Genomic DNA, 18,717 nt, shown 5'->3' with positions numbered 1-18,717 from the left:
AATCATATTTACTATTTGTATTTTGTTGTAATTTAATAAATATATGATTCATTAATATATACCCCTCGGTGTGGATTCCTGTACATGGTGAGGGGATCTCTCAGGGAAGGTTCTGTTCTTTCAGTTTACCTCCTCTGGGATCTAAACATCCACCTGCATGTTCGCATTGCATGGCAACCCTTGATGGGAGGAGAGAATCCTGGTGGTTGAGGGGTTCAACCCTAACACACCACTTTGGCCTTGAATTCCTTGGGTTAGTCGGCTTGGATGTTCTCAACAGGTGTTGTGGATATTGTATCTGATGCTTGTGTTTGGGTATAACGCTCACGAAACTCTGGCGTTGCTGTAGAGTCCTTGTTTGGCATTGTTGTGCATCCCCCTCGTAGGGCTCCATGATGGGTGGGTTCAGTAGGCACTGAAATATTCTTTTTTTATTATGGATCCTCCAAATAAAAACTTAAGTAATGAAAACACAGTCCATAGGTAAACGACCACGTCTTGAAGATTCTGAACAGCAGTCTTCAACATCTGTAACACATGTACCTTATTTTCTTATATTTCATTCTCTTTCAGACAAACCTTTAGGGCAAATGTCTCCCTTTTTATTCAGAAGGGACTAGATGGACTTGCTAGCTCTCCAAAGTCAGTCTAAATCTTTGCTCTGGATGACATATTGGTGTAAACATCCACATTTAAACACAATGAACTCCTCTTGCATTCAAAGGCGATTGGGAATACACCCGTTGAAGTTACGCCTCATGGTACTTTCAATTCGTCACGAGGAGTTATTATTGAGAGGGATTTGAAGAACATCCCCGAGTCAGAGATCTTGATAGTTTCTCAACCCAAGGAGTTTCTACAGTGAAGCGTATCACCAGTCGCAAAGATGAAATTATTGATGCCGACCAATATCCTCATTTTAACAATTACATCACAGCATCTACCTGCTACCATCAAGGCAGGGTATCTTAATAGCAAGGCATGGTTATACATTCCAAGCCCTCTCAGATGTTTCCATTATCAGCGGTTTAGTCACTCGAAGACATCATGTCGTGGTTTCTTGACGTGTGCTCGTTGCGGTGGTGAGGACAACGATACTTGAGTATTAAACGGTCCCTCATTGCGTCAATTGCGATGGCTCTCGCTCATCCTATTTTCATTTTGCCTTAAGTGATCGGAAGAAAGAGAGTTGCAACGTTTGAAGACAGTTCAAAACATTACTTACCCTGAGGCTCGAAAGTTTCGGTCCACCACTTCATCTCGGATAGATGCTGTTGCACTTCGTTCCATTACTGCAGTGGAAATGAAGGCGGATCTCTCTCTGCCTCCAAAAGAATTGTTCTCAAACCATATGAAAAGTCTTGACCTCCATGGTTAAAAAATTTGATGGGTGTTGTTATTGATTCATCTCTGTCTGTAACATTCATTCCAGCAAACCCCAAGATCCACTTCCTTTGGTTCTGGGTACAGGCATTTCTTTGGGTACATCTTCTACCGCCCCAAAATGCAAAACGATCATTCATATACGTTCTCAGTCGCTAGAATCCTCTTCCAGCGAAAGATATCTGCCCAATCGATCCAGGGCAGACTTCATGGAGGTTGACACACCTCCCTCGAATAAAAAAAAATGTGGTCAAAACAGAAGGGCTCTCCATCTAATTTGTCATATATAAAAACGACCATTTTGCTACAATGGAACTGTCGAGGTTTACGTTCTAATCCGGATAGCATCAAAGTACTGATTGTTTCTTACCATCCTGTATGTCTTTACTTACAAGAAACATTTCTGAAACCTGCCGATACAGTCACCTTTCGGCAGTTTTCTTTGTGTAGAAATGGCAGCCTGTGTGATAGACGAGTGCATGGAGGGATGGCGCTGTTGGTTGATCAGCATGTCTTCACCCCTGTCTTTGCCACTCGACACACCCTTGGAGGCTATAGCCATCCATGTTTCTTTGGTTGTACCATCATTACTGTTTGTTCTCTCTTCCTGTCTCCTGAAGATACCTGTGATCAATCAGACCTTGATGCTCTCCGTTTTTAATCCTGGAAGACTTTAATGGGCATCATCCCCTATGGAGAGGATGGTATTGATAGAAGGGATCGTTCCATAGAGCATATGATCTCGGATCGCAACCTTTCTCTTTTTAATACTGACTCATACTTTTCATGCATCAAGTCAGTCCTTTACTGCTATTGAAAACAGCATTGAGTCAAATGTACAAGAGCACTGAACAACCTCTGTGTCTTCTCTTCCACCACTTGGGGGACTGGATCAATGTTCTATGGTAAAGATATATTGTGCTCTTATTCGATCAAAACTAGACTATGGATCACTGCTCTATGACTCTGCCAAGACCTCGACTTTGAATATGCTGAACTCCATTGATCATCTGGGATTTCGTCTCTGCAGTGGGATTTTCTGCATTTTCTCAGTCCAGAGCTTACACACAGTCTCAAACCTCCTCTACACCTCCCGACGTTTCCCACTGTCTTTACTGTATGTTTCAAAACTTCGTTCCTTACCAAAGCATTCTACCTGTGGTTATGTTTTCCTTACTCAGTGGGCCATGCTTTTTCAGAACAGACGATCTGCCATTGTTCCTTTTGACTTTCGTATGTAGGCGCAGTTGAATGAATTGAGTCTGTCATTGGATAACATTTCTGTATCCACTGGTCAGCTCATCTCACCATGGCTTATTACAATTAAACTATTCTTCCATTCCTTTTGTGTCTAATTTATTGCTTAATAAATTTATTATTATTATTATTATTATTATATTCCTGTTTGTACGGATGGTTCGAAATCAGATGACTCTGTGGGCTCTACCATGGTTTGTTGTGGTTCGATGGTTGTGCATTGAATCTCCTCTACAGTTTTTGTGTTCACTGCCGAAGTATACGCCATTTCTCTTGCCCTAGATCACATAGAAGCTAAGCAGTACTCAAATAGCACTATTTATACTGACTCGCTTAGTTCTGTTCTGGCCCTGGAATCGCTTCACGTTAGTTCTCATCCTATTCTCACCGATATTTAAAACCGACTGGCCCATTTCTCTTTAACACCTACTTCTACCCAGTTTTTCTGGATACCAGGCCACGTTGATATTCGCGGGAACAGGCTAGCCGACACCGTAACTAAATCGGTCTGCTCTGGCACTATTACTGCAGTGCCTCTTCTATACTTGGTCTATGGTCCTGTATTCAAGGCTCGTCTCTGTACCAGTTGACAGTTGACTTGGAGTGAGCAACGTAAAAGCAAGCTTTTCCAAATAAAATCCTCTATTAGGCCTTTGGTCGTCTTGCTTCCGTAAGGATCGCAAAGAGGAAGTTATATTAACTAGACTACGCAATGGTCACAGTTTTTAACTCATCATTTTCTTTTGTCTGGGACTGATGCACCGATGCGTTGACTGTGTGACACTCGGGTCACAATAAACCTCATTTTACTGTCTTGCTGTTGGTACGACTCTCAACGACGGCAACGATGGCGATACTTGATATATCAAGACGAATGACACTGTCCACTTTGCAAATGTTTTTAGTTTTTTAAAAGCCATTAATATTTTTAATGCTATTTAAGTTTTTAATTAATAAATTAGACCTTTTTTAATATGTTTCCCTTTAAAGAATTAAAGTACAACTAGTTCGATTTGAAATTAGAAAACGGCCGTGACGTCAAATAACTCGACACCAGGACTGGGAAGGCCAACATCAGGTGCCAACGCTGATGTTTGAACTTACCTGTTAGTCATCCTGGCGAGTTATGATAGTTAAAATTATGTTACAGAAAGTCCTTTACAACTTGTATTACTGTAGTTTCTCCCTTACTGCTGTAAGATATAAAAAATGGATTTAACTCTATTTATGTTTTTAATTCAAAATTAAACTGTCTTGTTTAATTTTAATTCCGTTTTACGAATTTTAATAATTTTACTTCAATTTTAACTTTTTACCGGATGTTTGGCGCAGATAGCCTAGTTGCTTTGTGCCATAAAACGCCAAACCAACCAATCAACCATTAATTTATTTAATAAAACTGCAGGTTGTTTCAGCATAGTATTTACTGAACTATGGGGAAAAAAACAAAATTTAATGGTGTTTCTAAATATGGGTTTATTCTAACATCAAATGTTGTATAGCTTTCAACAAAATTTTAAATATATATTCTTTAGACATGTTTTATAATTTAAAAGTATGTGTAATATTTGTCTTATTAATTAAAATCTGAACACAAAAACCTTTACAGATAAAGCCAAAATTACACTTGGATTTTTCGATTTGTACAATAACGTATTTGTCCTATATTTTACGGATTCTAGATTTAAATTGAAAAAAATTAAATCTATTGGATATTTAAAGAAATTAATAAAATATATTTTATCTTTAATTCTTTTAGTAATATGTCACTATTCTAAAAATGCATTGTATTCTGAAGTAATAGAATATGATCATCTATGTGTTTCTTTATAAACGTTAAAATGTTTGTTTTTTTTACTTTTTTGTAGTTATTCTTTTTCAATGATTTTCCGTAGAGATTTATCTTTTATTATATCCAAATTTCCAGTAATAATGTTTTATATAAAAACAAAAATTAGGTTACACTCACATGGCAAATTATACAAATTATTAATATCTAGAATATCTTTATACGCAAGAGCTCAGTTTGAAATTTCTTATTTAAAACTGATTATCATGTAGAGTTTTTAAAAACTGCAAATCATTTAAGAATTTTATATTTAAAATTACTTGTATGATGATTTCCTTATTGGTTATTGAAGTATACTTTCTGAAACTTTATTCAAAGCCTAAATTTTATTATCTAGGAAATTAAATGTCATTACAGTTTCTGCTAATAATTTTAACTTTGAAATTGTTAATTTATACGTACTGTTATTGAAAACCAACAACGAATGTTAGCAAGTATTTAAAACGTAGTAAATAAATCCGATGAAAAATCGGAAAAATTAACCCATTTTATTCTAATATATTTTAGTTTAGTTTTCTCTTTGTACGTTTTTTGTTAATAATATCTAGACAATAAAAACTGCCAATACAATTATTACTTATGTATAGCCACACTACCATTATAAGCTTAATTGAAACCATAAGGATGTAAAGTTTTATATCTAAGAATATAAAAGTTTTCTATTTAAAATCTGTTTAGTTCTAAAACCGTAATCGCTACATAAACAAAGGGGTGAATTCTTAAATGTTCTAATTCAATCGAATACCACATTATTTTTACTTTGAGATGTATGCAGATTCATACGAATTTTGTAGAAAAGTGGAAGTTTGCCCTTCATATTGCATATTACATATATTACATGTTAATATATGAATTAATAAATTACACTTATTACTTTGCAAAAGGAGTAGTTTAAAATAAACAGACGAAAAGAACTAAGAGAAGGATACGTGAGGCGTTGCTTACTATCAAATTTATATAATATTTGTAAGCAGAAGGAAAAACCAACTACAACTAATAAACAGCTAGTTAAGCTGAATATAGTTGACACATGAAGGATGGTTAGTGTCCATAAATTAAAATAAACAGTAAAATATGTTGGACATGTGCGTAAATCTATAAAGCAACACGTTGATTACAAAAAAAATATATTAGTATTAAGCAACCATTTTTCCCACATCTAGCTGCAGACAGCAAAAGATGTTGGATGTTATAGGCTAGAGCATCCACATCTGCTCTTTTCTAAGCCTGCAAGGCTAGCAAAGTTGAGGCTAAGCTGGATACAAGAATAATCTCAAAATCTATGGCATATTATATAATAATCCACCTTATGATTTGTACCCCGCTGTTGGATGTTTGTTTTGAGGCTGCGTTTTGGTTTTTTTCCCTCTCTCAATGAAATTTCATACGTGTGTGTTAAAGGAAAGTTGACACAAAATAACGGAAAATTCGTTAACATTGTTCATATACATTTGACTCATTCATATAATTCCCGAATAATGCATGATTCTACTTTAAACGTCCCCTTTGTGTGTAGTGCATGTGCGCCTTATGCAAATGTACATTATTTTATCATGAAGTCTAGTAGATATTTAAGTGCATTTGTTTAGCGCTGTACAAATATGCTTTTGATGATTTATCGTGATACAGATGTATACATTTCATTTGATGTTAAGTTCGATAAAAATTTGCATTTTTTTTAATTGTTCAACACAATACAAGTGGATCATAGGGAAATCTAGATGGGGCACGTGACCCCTTGGGAAACATTTAAAACTCAAAACGTGAGAAATTCTTGAAGTGTTGATTTTGTTTTGAACAGTTCACCATATTCATATTATGTATACGCGGGTTATATATTTATAATTAATAGCAAAATAAAAATATTCATTTTAAAGTAGTATGAACGCCACCAGAGAAATAAGATTAGTTTTACGAATTATTTTAATTCATTGTGAATTTAATTAATTAGAGGTCAGACATGCTTGTAATGCCTTTGATGAAGGCAATTCAAAATAAAATCGATGAGATGCAATATTTTAATAAATACACTAATATTCGTTATTCATTAGTCAATATTTTAGTTGGTTTATTGAGAAGAAAGTAAGGGTAACAACGCCACATAGCGACAAAAACATTTTCTAGAACCCTATTTTGACCAATTCTGGAATTCATGTGTATGCGTTTCTTTTTTATGCACCGTAGTACTTGTGTATCATTCCTTGTATTAGAGTTGAATATATTTTCTATCGTAGACATAACTTCAACTGTATGCCAGTTTAGAGGTTATTTATAAGCAGGTTTCTTACAGTAGATGTCTATCAATGGTTTGTTTTAACTGTTAGTATTGCGATACAATTGTGTAAGTGCTGCCTCCAAGTTGTTAGGTTTATTCACTTGTTTGTTTTAGTGCAAGGCCAACGCAATAAGCATTCTGTTCACCAAGGAAAATCGTACCATGTATTTTACACTACTATCATAGTCACCTCCCCTTGTAAAAAATAATTTCAGTTATAAGTCCGTTCACTTTAAGTACATAAGTACGATATATAGATGGGACCAATAATAAAAATAGTGTACATTTTATATGGTATAAAAATTCGCAGCATAATATATTTGAAAATTCGCTACTTGTTAGTATTTGTAGGAAGTGTTTTTTTTCCTAGCTACAAGTTAGTTTAAAGTCTATTTTATCTACAGTTCATAGCAATAAAATAAGTTAATTTTTATTGTTACATTAATAACAGAATATTTACTGTAACTGCGGTTCATTTGTTGTTTTGGCTTCGAACAATTTAGTGTTCCCAAATTAAAACGCTGATTTAATTTCGACTTATTTGAAGACTAGGAGAGCCTCAAGGTTTATTGTAGTAAGAACACTTTGCGTCGTCCGGAGAACAATTATTTTTTTGTAATGGGTGTAGCTAATTTTCTGGTGTGCAACCAACTCGTGGAGTTACCATACGCCCCTAACCAACACAGTATAGTTTTATGTTTATTTGATTCTTTAGCATGTATAAGGTGTATCTGTCTTCAACTGTTTAGTATAATACAAGTATGTACGTTTCTTTGTTTAGCGTTTACATGTCTACATGTTTTTATTGTATATTAGTACAGACAGACATTTATTTGATTGAATAACGTAGTACAGGTATAACGTGTTTGATTGTATATTTGTTAAAAGTATAAATGTTTATTGCTAGCTTTGTGATGCGTTTTTTGGAGCAAGATGGGCTAGTATGCTTGTTGAATTTTCTCAAGAACATGGAATACGACACATCGGAGAGTGCCATCCACACATCTGTGATTGGTTGTGTAAAGGCGTTGATGAACAATTCTGTAAGTTTATTTACTAAATGGAAGTAATGCTAACGTGTTTTGGTCTTGCTCCAATCGTTGGAATTTTGGTTGCAACACATTTTTAAATTTTAGCGTTGCGTTGTATTGTTACATATTGTTACTGTATAGTTAGTGTATATCAACAATTCTGTTGCATTGTTTAAAACAATTATTTTCATAGTTCTATTTGTTATAAACATGATGACCAGATCTGATGTTCTATTATCAATGTTATTATTATTCAAAAGAAATTTTAGCACCGTTACTATTACACTGTTACTTGGCAAATCTCGGATAAATTTTTGTTTGTGTAGAGAAAAAAACTGATAAGACTTTCAACTATTAATATATCATTAATTAGTTTCACATCTCTCTAGAGAACATTCACTTAAAATAAATAAGAGGATCAAATGTTTTTTTATTTTTTCTATCTTCAGGCATCAACTGACAATAGATCAACATTTCGACTGATTTTGTTACCTATACATTAACTCACGGCAGAGTGATTACAGAACAGTTTCTGAACCCGTTTTTGTTGTTGTTTTTTTACATAACAGCTCACAGGTGTCTCAAACCATCTTATTCGTTAACTAACCCAGATCTGGAATTGGACAATTTTTGAACTCCTTCCTTTACTATACCTCCCAGCAAAATAGAAACTAAACAAATACCTCAACTTTTTATTTGTTCTTAACACACAAACTCACGACATAGTAAGAAGTGGACAAATGCATCAACTTATTCTTTGTTCAGATATCAGTTCGCAAAAGTTTATAAGGATAAATATCTCAATTCTTTACTTCTCAGAGTGGAAGATCCCACGTTCTAGCTCATCATGAAGCAATCAACACCATATCTCAGAGTCTTGCAACAGATAACATCAAGGCTAAAACTGCTGTGTTGGAAATTCTGGGGGCTGTTTGTTTGGTTCCCGGTGGTCATCACAAAGTTTTAGAAGCAATGTTGTATTTTCAGAGGTTTGCATACGAAAGAACGAGATTTCAGGTACGAATTGAAGTATATTTTGACATATGTGACAAATTATAAACTTGTTTTAATTCACTTTATTGTTATTATTACATTTAATTTGGTAGGTTAAAAAAAAGTTACTCAAAACCTATTTTCAGTTTATGTTCGGAAATCTTGCTTTTGTTCTTTTTTTCAAAATCGTCTTGTGAATATTTTATTCAGTTTTGCAAATCAACTTCTGTTTTAATTGTACAAAATCAGACTTTTCTTTTGACAAAAATAAATAATTAGTATTCACACTATTAATATTTCCAGTCAGCCTTTATGTTTAACTTTCTTGTTTAGACCTACGTTCAGTAAAATGCCATTTCTAACCACAAGATGTCCCACTAGATATATTGGGACAAAGTTATTCACGCTAATATTTGTAACTTTTAATACACTTCAAAACCCAAACTACAAGTTTTATTTTACGAAACGGTACAAAAATTTTACTATCATACTCACAAGTTATGTTTTTAATATTAATAGTTTTCAAACCATACAAGTTATTCAGCAAATATTTATTACATATGCAATTAACAAGGTTTTACTTGATGTTTATTACATTCCCAATTGTATATCATAAATTATTTTACTTACCTAACTGTATGTACAGTGTATCAAAAATGAATATACCAAAATTAAAGTTGAATAACTTTATTGTTGCGTGAAATAATGAAATTTGAATATAAACACAAGTAGTAGGTTTGTAAGTTTTGTTGTGTTAATTATTGTTTCTTTGACGAATTAATTGTTACTGGAAAATTGTATCTACACGTGTGACAAGAGTTATGTATTCCACAATTCCCATAATGTTTTCGTTATACGCTCCCAGGTCACAAAAGCAAAGTTTAGAGAGAAAAATAGGTCTTTTTCCATTTACTTCAGGCATAAGCAATTGAGGAAATAACGCTTTCTTCCCAGGAACAAGAAAAAGTAAAAATTTTGTTGCATAGTGTAATAATTTGACTTTTTTTTTTAATACCACAGCAATTTCATTTAAGTTGCACATTACTTAAAAGGAGACTCAAACATGTACGTTTTGCCGTTTTTGGAGTCTACGGATTTACAACTCTTTTTACACAGAACTATTTTCTAACAGGATATAGCACCACCCCACTTTGCTCGAATTGTTAGTATTTCTAAACTTAACTTTTCCAGAGCGTTGGATTGGTAAGAGAAGACCTATCAACAAATGACCCACTCGATTTTTCCGAATTAACCTCTTTAGATTTTCATATTGTTTTTGTTTTTTTTAAGACAAAATCTACCAAAATATCTTGAAACACTGAAACATCGGATTCGTGATGCTATCTTATTCGTCCTTACTGCTGCGTTGGAAAATGTTTTCTCAAAATTTGAACAGAAAATTAGATTATTCATAGCGAATGATGGAGGACATATAAAGTTTGTTAATTAATAAAAATAAAACTTACAAGCGTCCTACTTCTCGTTATATTCAATTTTTACTTTTATCTCAAATAACAATAAAGTTATTCAAGCTTATATTTGTTATATTCATTTTCAGACACCCTGTATTTGAATTAACCATGATTTTTGGTAGTACTGGTAATGTCATAAGAAAATATCATCTGGCGGAATACATGTTTGGTGATGATCACCCTTTAATATAAAGTTTAAACTTAAGTGGATATTTAAATTAAGTAACCAACATGTGTATAATACACACATAGTGTTTAAAGGTTTATTATATTTTCTTTGTAAATGTTTTAAAACGAATATATGTTGTTGACGTTCTTAGTGTGTGTGTGTGTTTTCTTATAGCAAAACCGCAACGAGCTATCTGCTGAGTCCAACAAGAGGAATCAAACCCCTGATTTTAGCCTTATAAATCCGTAGACTTCCAAAACGACAAAACCTATATATTTGAGTCTTCTTTTAAGTAGTGTGCAACTTCAATGAAATTACTGTAGTATTAAAAAAAAGTCAAATTATTACACTATGTAACAAAATTTTTACTTTTTCTTGTTCCTGGGCAGAAAGTGTTATTTCCCAATTGCTTAAAGTAAATGGAAAAGACCTATTTTTCTTTTCAAACTTTGCTTTTGTGACCTGGGAGCGTATAATGAAAACATGATGGGAAACTTTATTTGGGAGTGATACTCGAAAGTGATTTACAGTCGCAAATCTCGAAAAACTACTCACTTCTAAACATTTTTGTATAACTTTAGTATAAATACACGTAAATCTTGATTCATATGTTCTTTTATTCAGACCTTATATAAATGCAAATTTGCGTGTTTTTGCATAGAAAATAGGTTAATCACTAAATTTTAATTGTCCAGGTCACAAAAGCAAAGTTTGAAGGGAATAATGGCTATTTTCTGTACTTTTGCAACATAAGCAATTAAGAAATAACACATACTATCCAGGAACAAAATTTGTGTTACATAGTGTTATTATTATATAGGCAACTATTATTTGCAAGACTGTTGTTCGTTTATTCATAACTTGTAAATATAAATATCATACAGAAAATCTGTTTCTAAACTTTTGTTACCGTTGCTTTCACTGTCGTTGCTGCCATATTTATTATAAGGCTTGCTGTTATATTGAATGTTCTTTAACCTTAAAATCTAAACTTAGGCCTAAATTGCTCAATTACTTCTATTGCATGATAGACTATAGTGAATGATTTGGATCGGAGTACTGGACTTTACAAGGAAGAAGTGGGACTAAATACAGCTATCATGTCTTTCATCAATGCCATTATCAACTATGGACCCGGACAAAATCACCTGGAGTTTCGTCTTCACTTGCGATACGAGTTTTTGATGTTAGGAATTCAGCCTATCATTGATAAGCTGCGTACTTATGAGAATGGAACTCTTGATAGGTCAGTTTTTTTTCTATACGACTGATATTTGAAACCTTCGGTACTTAGTGAATCTCAATAATTACAGAAATGAAGAAAACTACACAACTGTAGCTTTTACAAACACATCATTTATTCAAAGCCATGGTCTCGCCAGTAAAGGCATCATATGAAAAACTAGAAATAGCCGTAAACTCGATGTAACCGCCCTCATAATAATATCGCAAAATTTTGCAATATTTTAAAGCAATAATAGTATTGTTAATATTTATTTTAATTGTTGAAACCCATGTTTTTTCGTTAGACGAACATGGGCCAGAATGTTTGACTGTAGATTCAAGATTCACACCCCATTACTATAAAAACAGAAAATTACACTTCGAGGCTGTGGGTACGTTATAAGGGTGACTGTCAAATCCCACCGTTTGATTGGTCTATTGGTTATATTAGGGACAACTAGTGTAGATAATCCATGTGGAACTTTGCTCGAAATCCAATAAACAGCAAGAACAATCGCCAAAAACATGTCTTATGCCATTGCTAATTCTTGATGTGAGCCAAAGACCGTAATTTCACATTAGAGAAATATATGGAAAGAGTAAAATATTCTACTTAAACGTCGTTGCATCTAACATAAAAAAGTTCCTATTAAAGGCTCTCTTTATTTATAATAAATGTTTCAAAGTAATTTATCTAAAGTCTCCACAATCAAGAATACAATAATTGTGCTTCTATCAACATTTTCTTTTAAAATTGTTTCAGAAAAAAAAAGAAATTCACTTGAATATTCTACCACTGACTAGTATTTAAGTTTTATATTTTCGAAAATGGGTATTTTACGCAAGAAAAAATACTACAATACAAATACATTTTTCAACAATTGACTGTTTTATTGCTAACAATGTTGGATCAGTTCCCACTGTAATGACAAAGATATTCATACCACCTTGTGACTATTCATGTTAACATTTTATTAACTAGTATTTTTCATTTTTCAAACACCTTTTAACACGACTGCTATTGTAATATGAAGGATAAATGTACAATGAATCGAAAATATAGTATTACCGTGATAACTTTCCTTATTAGCTATGTATTTGCGTATTTATTTAAATTTTTTGTGTTCGTCATGTTGTGTTTCACGTTGTGTGTATCGTGAATGTTATAATATATGATTGTGCATTAGTTCAATGAATTTGTTCTCCTGTTTTAACAAATCAAGAAAAGTTTACTGACTTAAAATGTTATTACGTGAAAGTGAAAAATGTTCAGGAAACTACATAGGAAAGAAAGTTGAGCTAGTTATTTTTTCTAAGAAAAGGCCATGGGTAAAAGAAAATCATGTAGTTAGCTAATGTTTTATACTCTTAAGACGGTAACAATATTAATAAATTTATTTAGGTTATAAATACAACGATTTATAAATTTAGTTCCTTTGTTTACACTGAGGTCAAGATGAGTCATTCGCACTGCAAGAAAACGTGCTATCAAATAAACAAGAGTTTGGGATAACTCGCCCTAGGGAAAAGGTTACGCTCAATTATAAGTGATTTATATAAATAAATTATATTATATACAGAAACAGTACAACTAAACGTAACCTTTAGTTCTTTATACCCTTTCTCTATAATCGTTTTACTGTTTTTTAAAACTTTTCACATATATTTGTTAGAATTCAACAGTTACCTTGAAATTTAAGAAAAAATTAGTTAACCTTTCACTTGAAAGATTAACTTTAATGCATTTATTATTATACTTCAAATTCATTTTCCAGTCTTATAACTTCAGTTTTTATTGTTTATCAGTTTAATTGTCCATCATTCCGTTTTATTTCATTTATCTGTTTTAAACTCAAAACACCACAACAGGTAGATTTCACCATGTTAACAAATAGGATCGAACCTCGAGTTTTAGTGCTATAAGCCTTCAGACATGCCACTGAACCATAGGACTTTCATTTAGCTTCATAAATACCAGTAGATTTGTTTATCTGTAGGTTTTGATGGCGTAAATATGTGATTGTGTGTGTGTTTTTAATACATACTACAGATAACATAGTGAAATAATTGGTTTCACAAATACATTTTGATGAATATTTTGTTTAATATTTTCGATAGGCATTTGGATATATTTGAACTGGTCCGAAACGACGATGAAAAAGAACTTGCTCGTAGATTTGATGCGGTAGGTGTATTGTTAACTGTTGGCAGTTCATCTATATTCTGTTTGCACGTTTTTGTTATATAGTGATCAATGTTAAACAGATAATTAAAGTTGAATTATAATAACATTAGTTTTTCATTTAAAACAAGCTGTGTATGTGTGTGTATATGGCAAATAGGCAAAGAACACAGATATTCAAATATCCGTTCTTAAGTTCTTACTTTCAAAAATAATAGTACATTATTTTATCTGTTAGGTACTGTTTAATCATTTCAGAGCTAATGGAAATTACTATACAATGTCATTTAATTTTAAGCCTGAAACTGCTCGTTTTACATTACTTGTTTGTAAATCAACGTACAACGACAACTGAAAATATATTTTTCGTTTCGAAAATTATGCATAACATCTTAGTAGATGTGTGTGTGTGTCTACATCCGCGTGTTTTCTCGAGCATAACGTTTCTAGTCTAATTCTTTGAATCTAAAGATAAGTCAACTATTGATGTTGTTAATATCTTTGAATATTTTATAATATTTATCCACAGCGCTCGAATTATATAAAAAGTAACCATAAAAAAAAAATAAAAAAAATAAACAACGTCAGAGCTGCAAAGTTAGGCTTACACTGAAGCTCTATTAGCCCAAATTATATTGAACTGTAAATCTAATGTTATAGAATTATGAATTACAAAACCTTTTTCTTTCTCATTATTAGACTCATGTGGACACGAAGAGTGCGACAGCAGTATTTGAAGTATTAAAACAAAAACTTGCTCTCACCGCCGCCTATCCACATTTCCTGTCTTTACTGACACATTGCCTTTTACTTCCAGGTAAACATAGTAATTGTTGTCAGTATAAGTTATAAATGACCAATATTCTACGTAATCTGCGACCTGGCAAGTTTAAATCGTCGTAATATTTAGTCCTCATGAAGTACGCAGAGCTGAGTGTGTTATATTATAATGTTTTTCGAGCTTCACCACGTCGTTGCAGTCCGTGTCATTACGTCCAATTATGCTCAGTCTGACAGCTGTACATCTTAACAATAGCCATGCTGTGTTATTTCTATTGGAAGAGGCTCATTGTTGTCGTGGCTGTGATTGTCACTTGGCTTTCTCATGTGCATAATCCAAATCGTTTCAACGTAACATACCCAACCCTAAAAACTAAACTGAAACATACTTTGAGTCATTTTCAGTCGGAATTCGTGATAGTCTAATGTCTAAGGAGTTTTTAATTTCATTCATATAGTGCATTAAAATGTTTAATTACTTTTACTGGGTGATACAAAGAGAAAGGTATTCTTATTAGACTTACATGGTGTCTAATAAGTTATTTAAACTTGTATTTTACGTCAAGCATGACACGATACCTTTATGCATAATTTAGTTTTGGGTGGTGTGATGTCAGTAAGGTTACTGACCATTCGGAAGTGTTCAGTTAGTATAAAGAAAACTAAAGTCTTAACACTGTCTTGAAACCCATAAGTAGCAAACCGTACGTTCACATCATGATGTTAGTAAAAACATGCCACTGTTTGTCTGTATTTTAATAAAACTATAAGGACAATAACTCTGGAATTCATGCAGCTTGTGCATTTATTTATTATTTATCCATGTGTGTAAATAAAAGAATATATTTTGAGATATCTGTTTGATCGCTACTGCATGAAAAAGGGAAACATCTGTATTACAGACAGTTAAAAAACTTGTTTTTTTACACAGCTACTAACTAAATATCGTAGCTACACTAACTATAGTGCTAGCGGATGTACAAGCTCAGCAATATAACAGTGTTGCTGTTATTGTATTATGTCTTTCAGCGATTGCGTAAGAAAGAGAGACTTGACATATGTACAAGACCCTTATGGGAGAGTTGATTCTATGCATAAAACATTTATAGTTGGTTGAAATATATTCATAAACTAATAACTTGTTATTGATGATTTTTTTAATCTGTTTTCTAAAAACCAGCTTTATTTTTGTGTATGCTGAAAATTTTCAAAGGAAATGCTTAGTTTAATAGAAAAACAATTAACACACATGATGACGAAAATTATGGTTAGTGTTAGGCCTAAGTAACTTTTTTCTGTGTGTTCCTCATAGTGTGTTATGGTGCTTGCCCTGAGCATTGGTTGCTGTGTGACCGTATTGTACAGCAGGTAGTTCTACAGGGTAATGATGGAATGGATCCAGATGTGTCTCACGTAGAAATCAACGTAAAAGAAGTAGTTAAACTGTAAGTTTTATTAAACTCACTAGTTTCAAATTAAGAGAATCGTATCCAAAGCACGAAGTGCAACCGTTTGGTTAAGTGTTAATTTCTGTAACCGTTTCATTTCATTTTCTAAACTTGTGGCAATGTATTTTTGGAGTTTTGTACTTAATATATTGTATTTGTGTATGTGTACACATACACGCACTGAATCCTCGTGCACCCTGTCAACTTTGAGATTTTTCTGTCTTATATGCTGGATAAATAGCTGTCGTTTTAACTAATGCACACTACGTACTCTTACCTATTGTGAACGTCATTTAGACACAGCCAAAAGTACCACAACTGTGTACTTTTAACAACTTTTTACAAAATAACCCTTTGTTGAACATGTGATAAACTTTATGGAGTTCACGATTATACTAATAAATAAGGTCTTATGTTGCTTTTCAAAAAACGTTAACTTGTAGTTGTTTCAGACAAAAAAAATTGATTGTGAACATTAAAGCTCTTATAATACAAACTGTTATTTATCATAATCTGTTCTTATGTATTGTACCAATTTGTTGTGGTAGTAAGTGTTGTTTTCGGCCCTCACTGAGTTTTTTATTTTTTTGAAATAATGACAGTTTGGCTACAGAAGAAGAAGTCAGTTCAGCAAAAGAGAGAGCTGAAGTTTTAGAAAAAGAGAATTGTGAGTTAATCCTAAAATGTTCGAAAAAGGAACAAGAAATTGAGCAACACCTGCAAGAAAAGGTAATTTTCGTTTTTAAAGAAATGTTCTGTCGCTATTTTAGCCAATAGAATAAGGCTCGGCATGGCCAGGTGGTTAAGGTACTCGACTCGTAATCCAAGGGTTGCGGATTCGAATCCCCGTCACACCAAACATGCTCGCCCTTTCAGCCGTAAAGACTTCATAATGTGGAGGTCCGTCCCACTATTCGTTGGTAAAAAGAGTAGCTCAAGAGTTGGCGGTGGGTGGGATGACTGCCTTCCCTCTAGTCTTATATTGCTAAATTAGGGACGACTATCGCATATAGCTCTCGTGTAGCTTTGCGCGAAATTTAAAACAAACAAACCCAGTAGAATATTCAGATTTAGTTTGGAAATAGATAATGTTATTAGGATATTTGAAATTGAGTTTCTAATTTGTGAGATCAAAAGCCAGTATAAATTGTTTAAAGCAGGCCATTTCTACTGGGTGTGGAAGCATGCCATCTTCAGAATTTTATTAAAAAAAAGTGCTATGAGGTTGAATCTTGAAGCAATTTTGTATGAAATTTAGCTTAAACGAGTTTATGGTTAAAACGAATTCCTTTACATACGTACGTAATTATTTATATTTTATTAAATTTATTTACTCAGCACAGTGTTCTATTAAAGAGACCATTAAGGTCTCGTAAGGTATTTTCCTTACGTGTTTACCGATTAGCGCTTCGTTTTAGTATGGTCTTAAACTACCAGCTAGTATTTAGGCTAATTTCATTGTGTTCACATTTTCCCAATTAAATGCTAAAAATATTTTAATTTTATTTTCCCTCTTTCTTTATTGTCATCTTTCGAAGCTCTATTCAAATAAGTGGTTGAGTCTAACAACGCAAAATGCATATTTTTTCTTTATGTTCATTGGCCTTAAGATTTTGGCCAGCGTTGTATATTATAACCATAAAATATTCAAGCCATAAATCAAAACACATTACCATGATTTTTTAGACTTACGCTGCACATTTTTTAAAGAGATCCTAGGGTACAATGTGGGTTTATAAAATATATCCTAAGTTTTGGAGGTGAATATAAAGTAGAACCCACATTGTGGTGGGGATACATCGTCTATCAGTCTTAATCTCCAATTCGCTTGTCTCACGTGTGTGTGTGTGTATTTCTCTCTTTTGACGTCATAGCTTTTATTTTCTAGGTTTGTTAAACAATTATCTATAAAAAATGTTGTCTCTTAAATAGATAACGGGCATCATTCTTTGTACGAAACGAGCTATTAAAATTTAAATGTCTGTTAATTTCTCAGAGAATTGTGAGCAAGATTTAAAGTCTATTTACAATTTTTCTTACACCTTACTTCGGAAATAATTCGTGTTAATAGTACTGCATCGTGTGTTGAATAAATTAAGTTGGTCCACTTGTTGAAATACTGTAGGTGATGACAAGTCGATTTATCTTATAATATACTATGGCAATTCAACTTGCAAATATCTGCTCACATAGTTTAAGACCTGAACATCATCCGAAAGAATTTCACCTTATTCTTGAGGATATGCAACTTATGCTACATTTCTATAATATTGTTCGCTTCATATATAATATTTGGAATTTGCTAATAATTTTGTTGTATTAGAGTTTTTACTGTGTTTAAATTCTTTTACACTTAGACCTTTTTGTAGTTTCATATGTAAAACACTGATTTTGACTTAATGTTATTTTACATTTCTTCACGATTCATTTTATTGTTGTTTCATAGGAAGATCTCCAGGCCTTAGTAAAGAAGATGAAAGTCAAACTAGAAAGAGAAACCGTTGGTCATATCCAGGCCTGTCAGAAAATAGAAGAACTAGAGTACAGATTAGAACATATATCTCAAGCGGTAAATGTAAATATTAATCTATATTTAACAAAGATCTTTATTAGATCTTGAATGTTTTTTTGTTTTTTTACACAAACCCAACCGT

At 32.8% G+C, this 18,717-nt stretch overlaps 1 protein-coding gene across 14 annotated transcripts in view; it reads left to right on the top strand.

The window, feature by feature from the left end:
• LOC143251844 (disheveled-associated activator of morphogenesis 1-like) overlaps positions 1-18,717 on the top strand; it is an 85,529-nt gene that overhangs the window by 42,111 nt on the left and 24,701 nt on the right. For 13 of the 14 annotated variants that reach the window (XM_076503209.1, XM_076503116.1, XM_076503218.1 and 10 more), the window contains 8 exons: positions 7,672-7,807; positions 8,615-8,812; positions 11,461-11,675; positions 13,772-13,838; positions 14,535-14,652; positions 15,928-16,060; positions 16,666-16,792; positions 18,510-18,638. In XM_076503209.1, coding sequence (XP_076359324.1) covers positions 7,672-7,807; positions 8,615-8,812; positions 11,461-11,675; positions 13,772-13,838; positions 14,535-14,652; positions 15,928-16,060; positions 16,666-16,792; positions 18,510-18,638 — 1,123 coding nt within the window. The remainder of the gene's footprint in view (positions 1-7,671; positions 7,808-8,614; positions 8,813-11,460; positions 11,676-13,771; positions 13,839-14,534; positions 14,653-15,927; positions 16,061-16,665; positions 16,793-18,509; positions 18,639-18,717) is intronic. The other variant, XM_076503124.1, reaches the window with a different exon arrangement.

Source organism: Tachypleus tridentatus, chromosome 1, assembly GCF_004210375.1.
Source record: "Tachypleus tridentatus isolate NWPU-2018 chromosome 1, ASM421037v1, whole genome shotgun sequence".
Classification (NCBI taxonomy): domain Eukaryota; kingdom Metazoa; phylum Arthropoda; class Merostomata; order Xiphosura; family Limulidae; genus Tachypleus; species Tachypleus tridentatus.
This window is presented reverse-complemented; position numbering and strand designations above follow the sequence as displayed.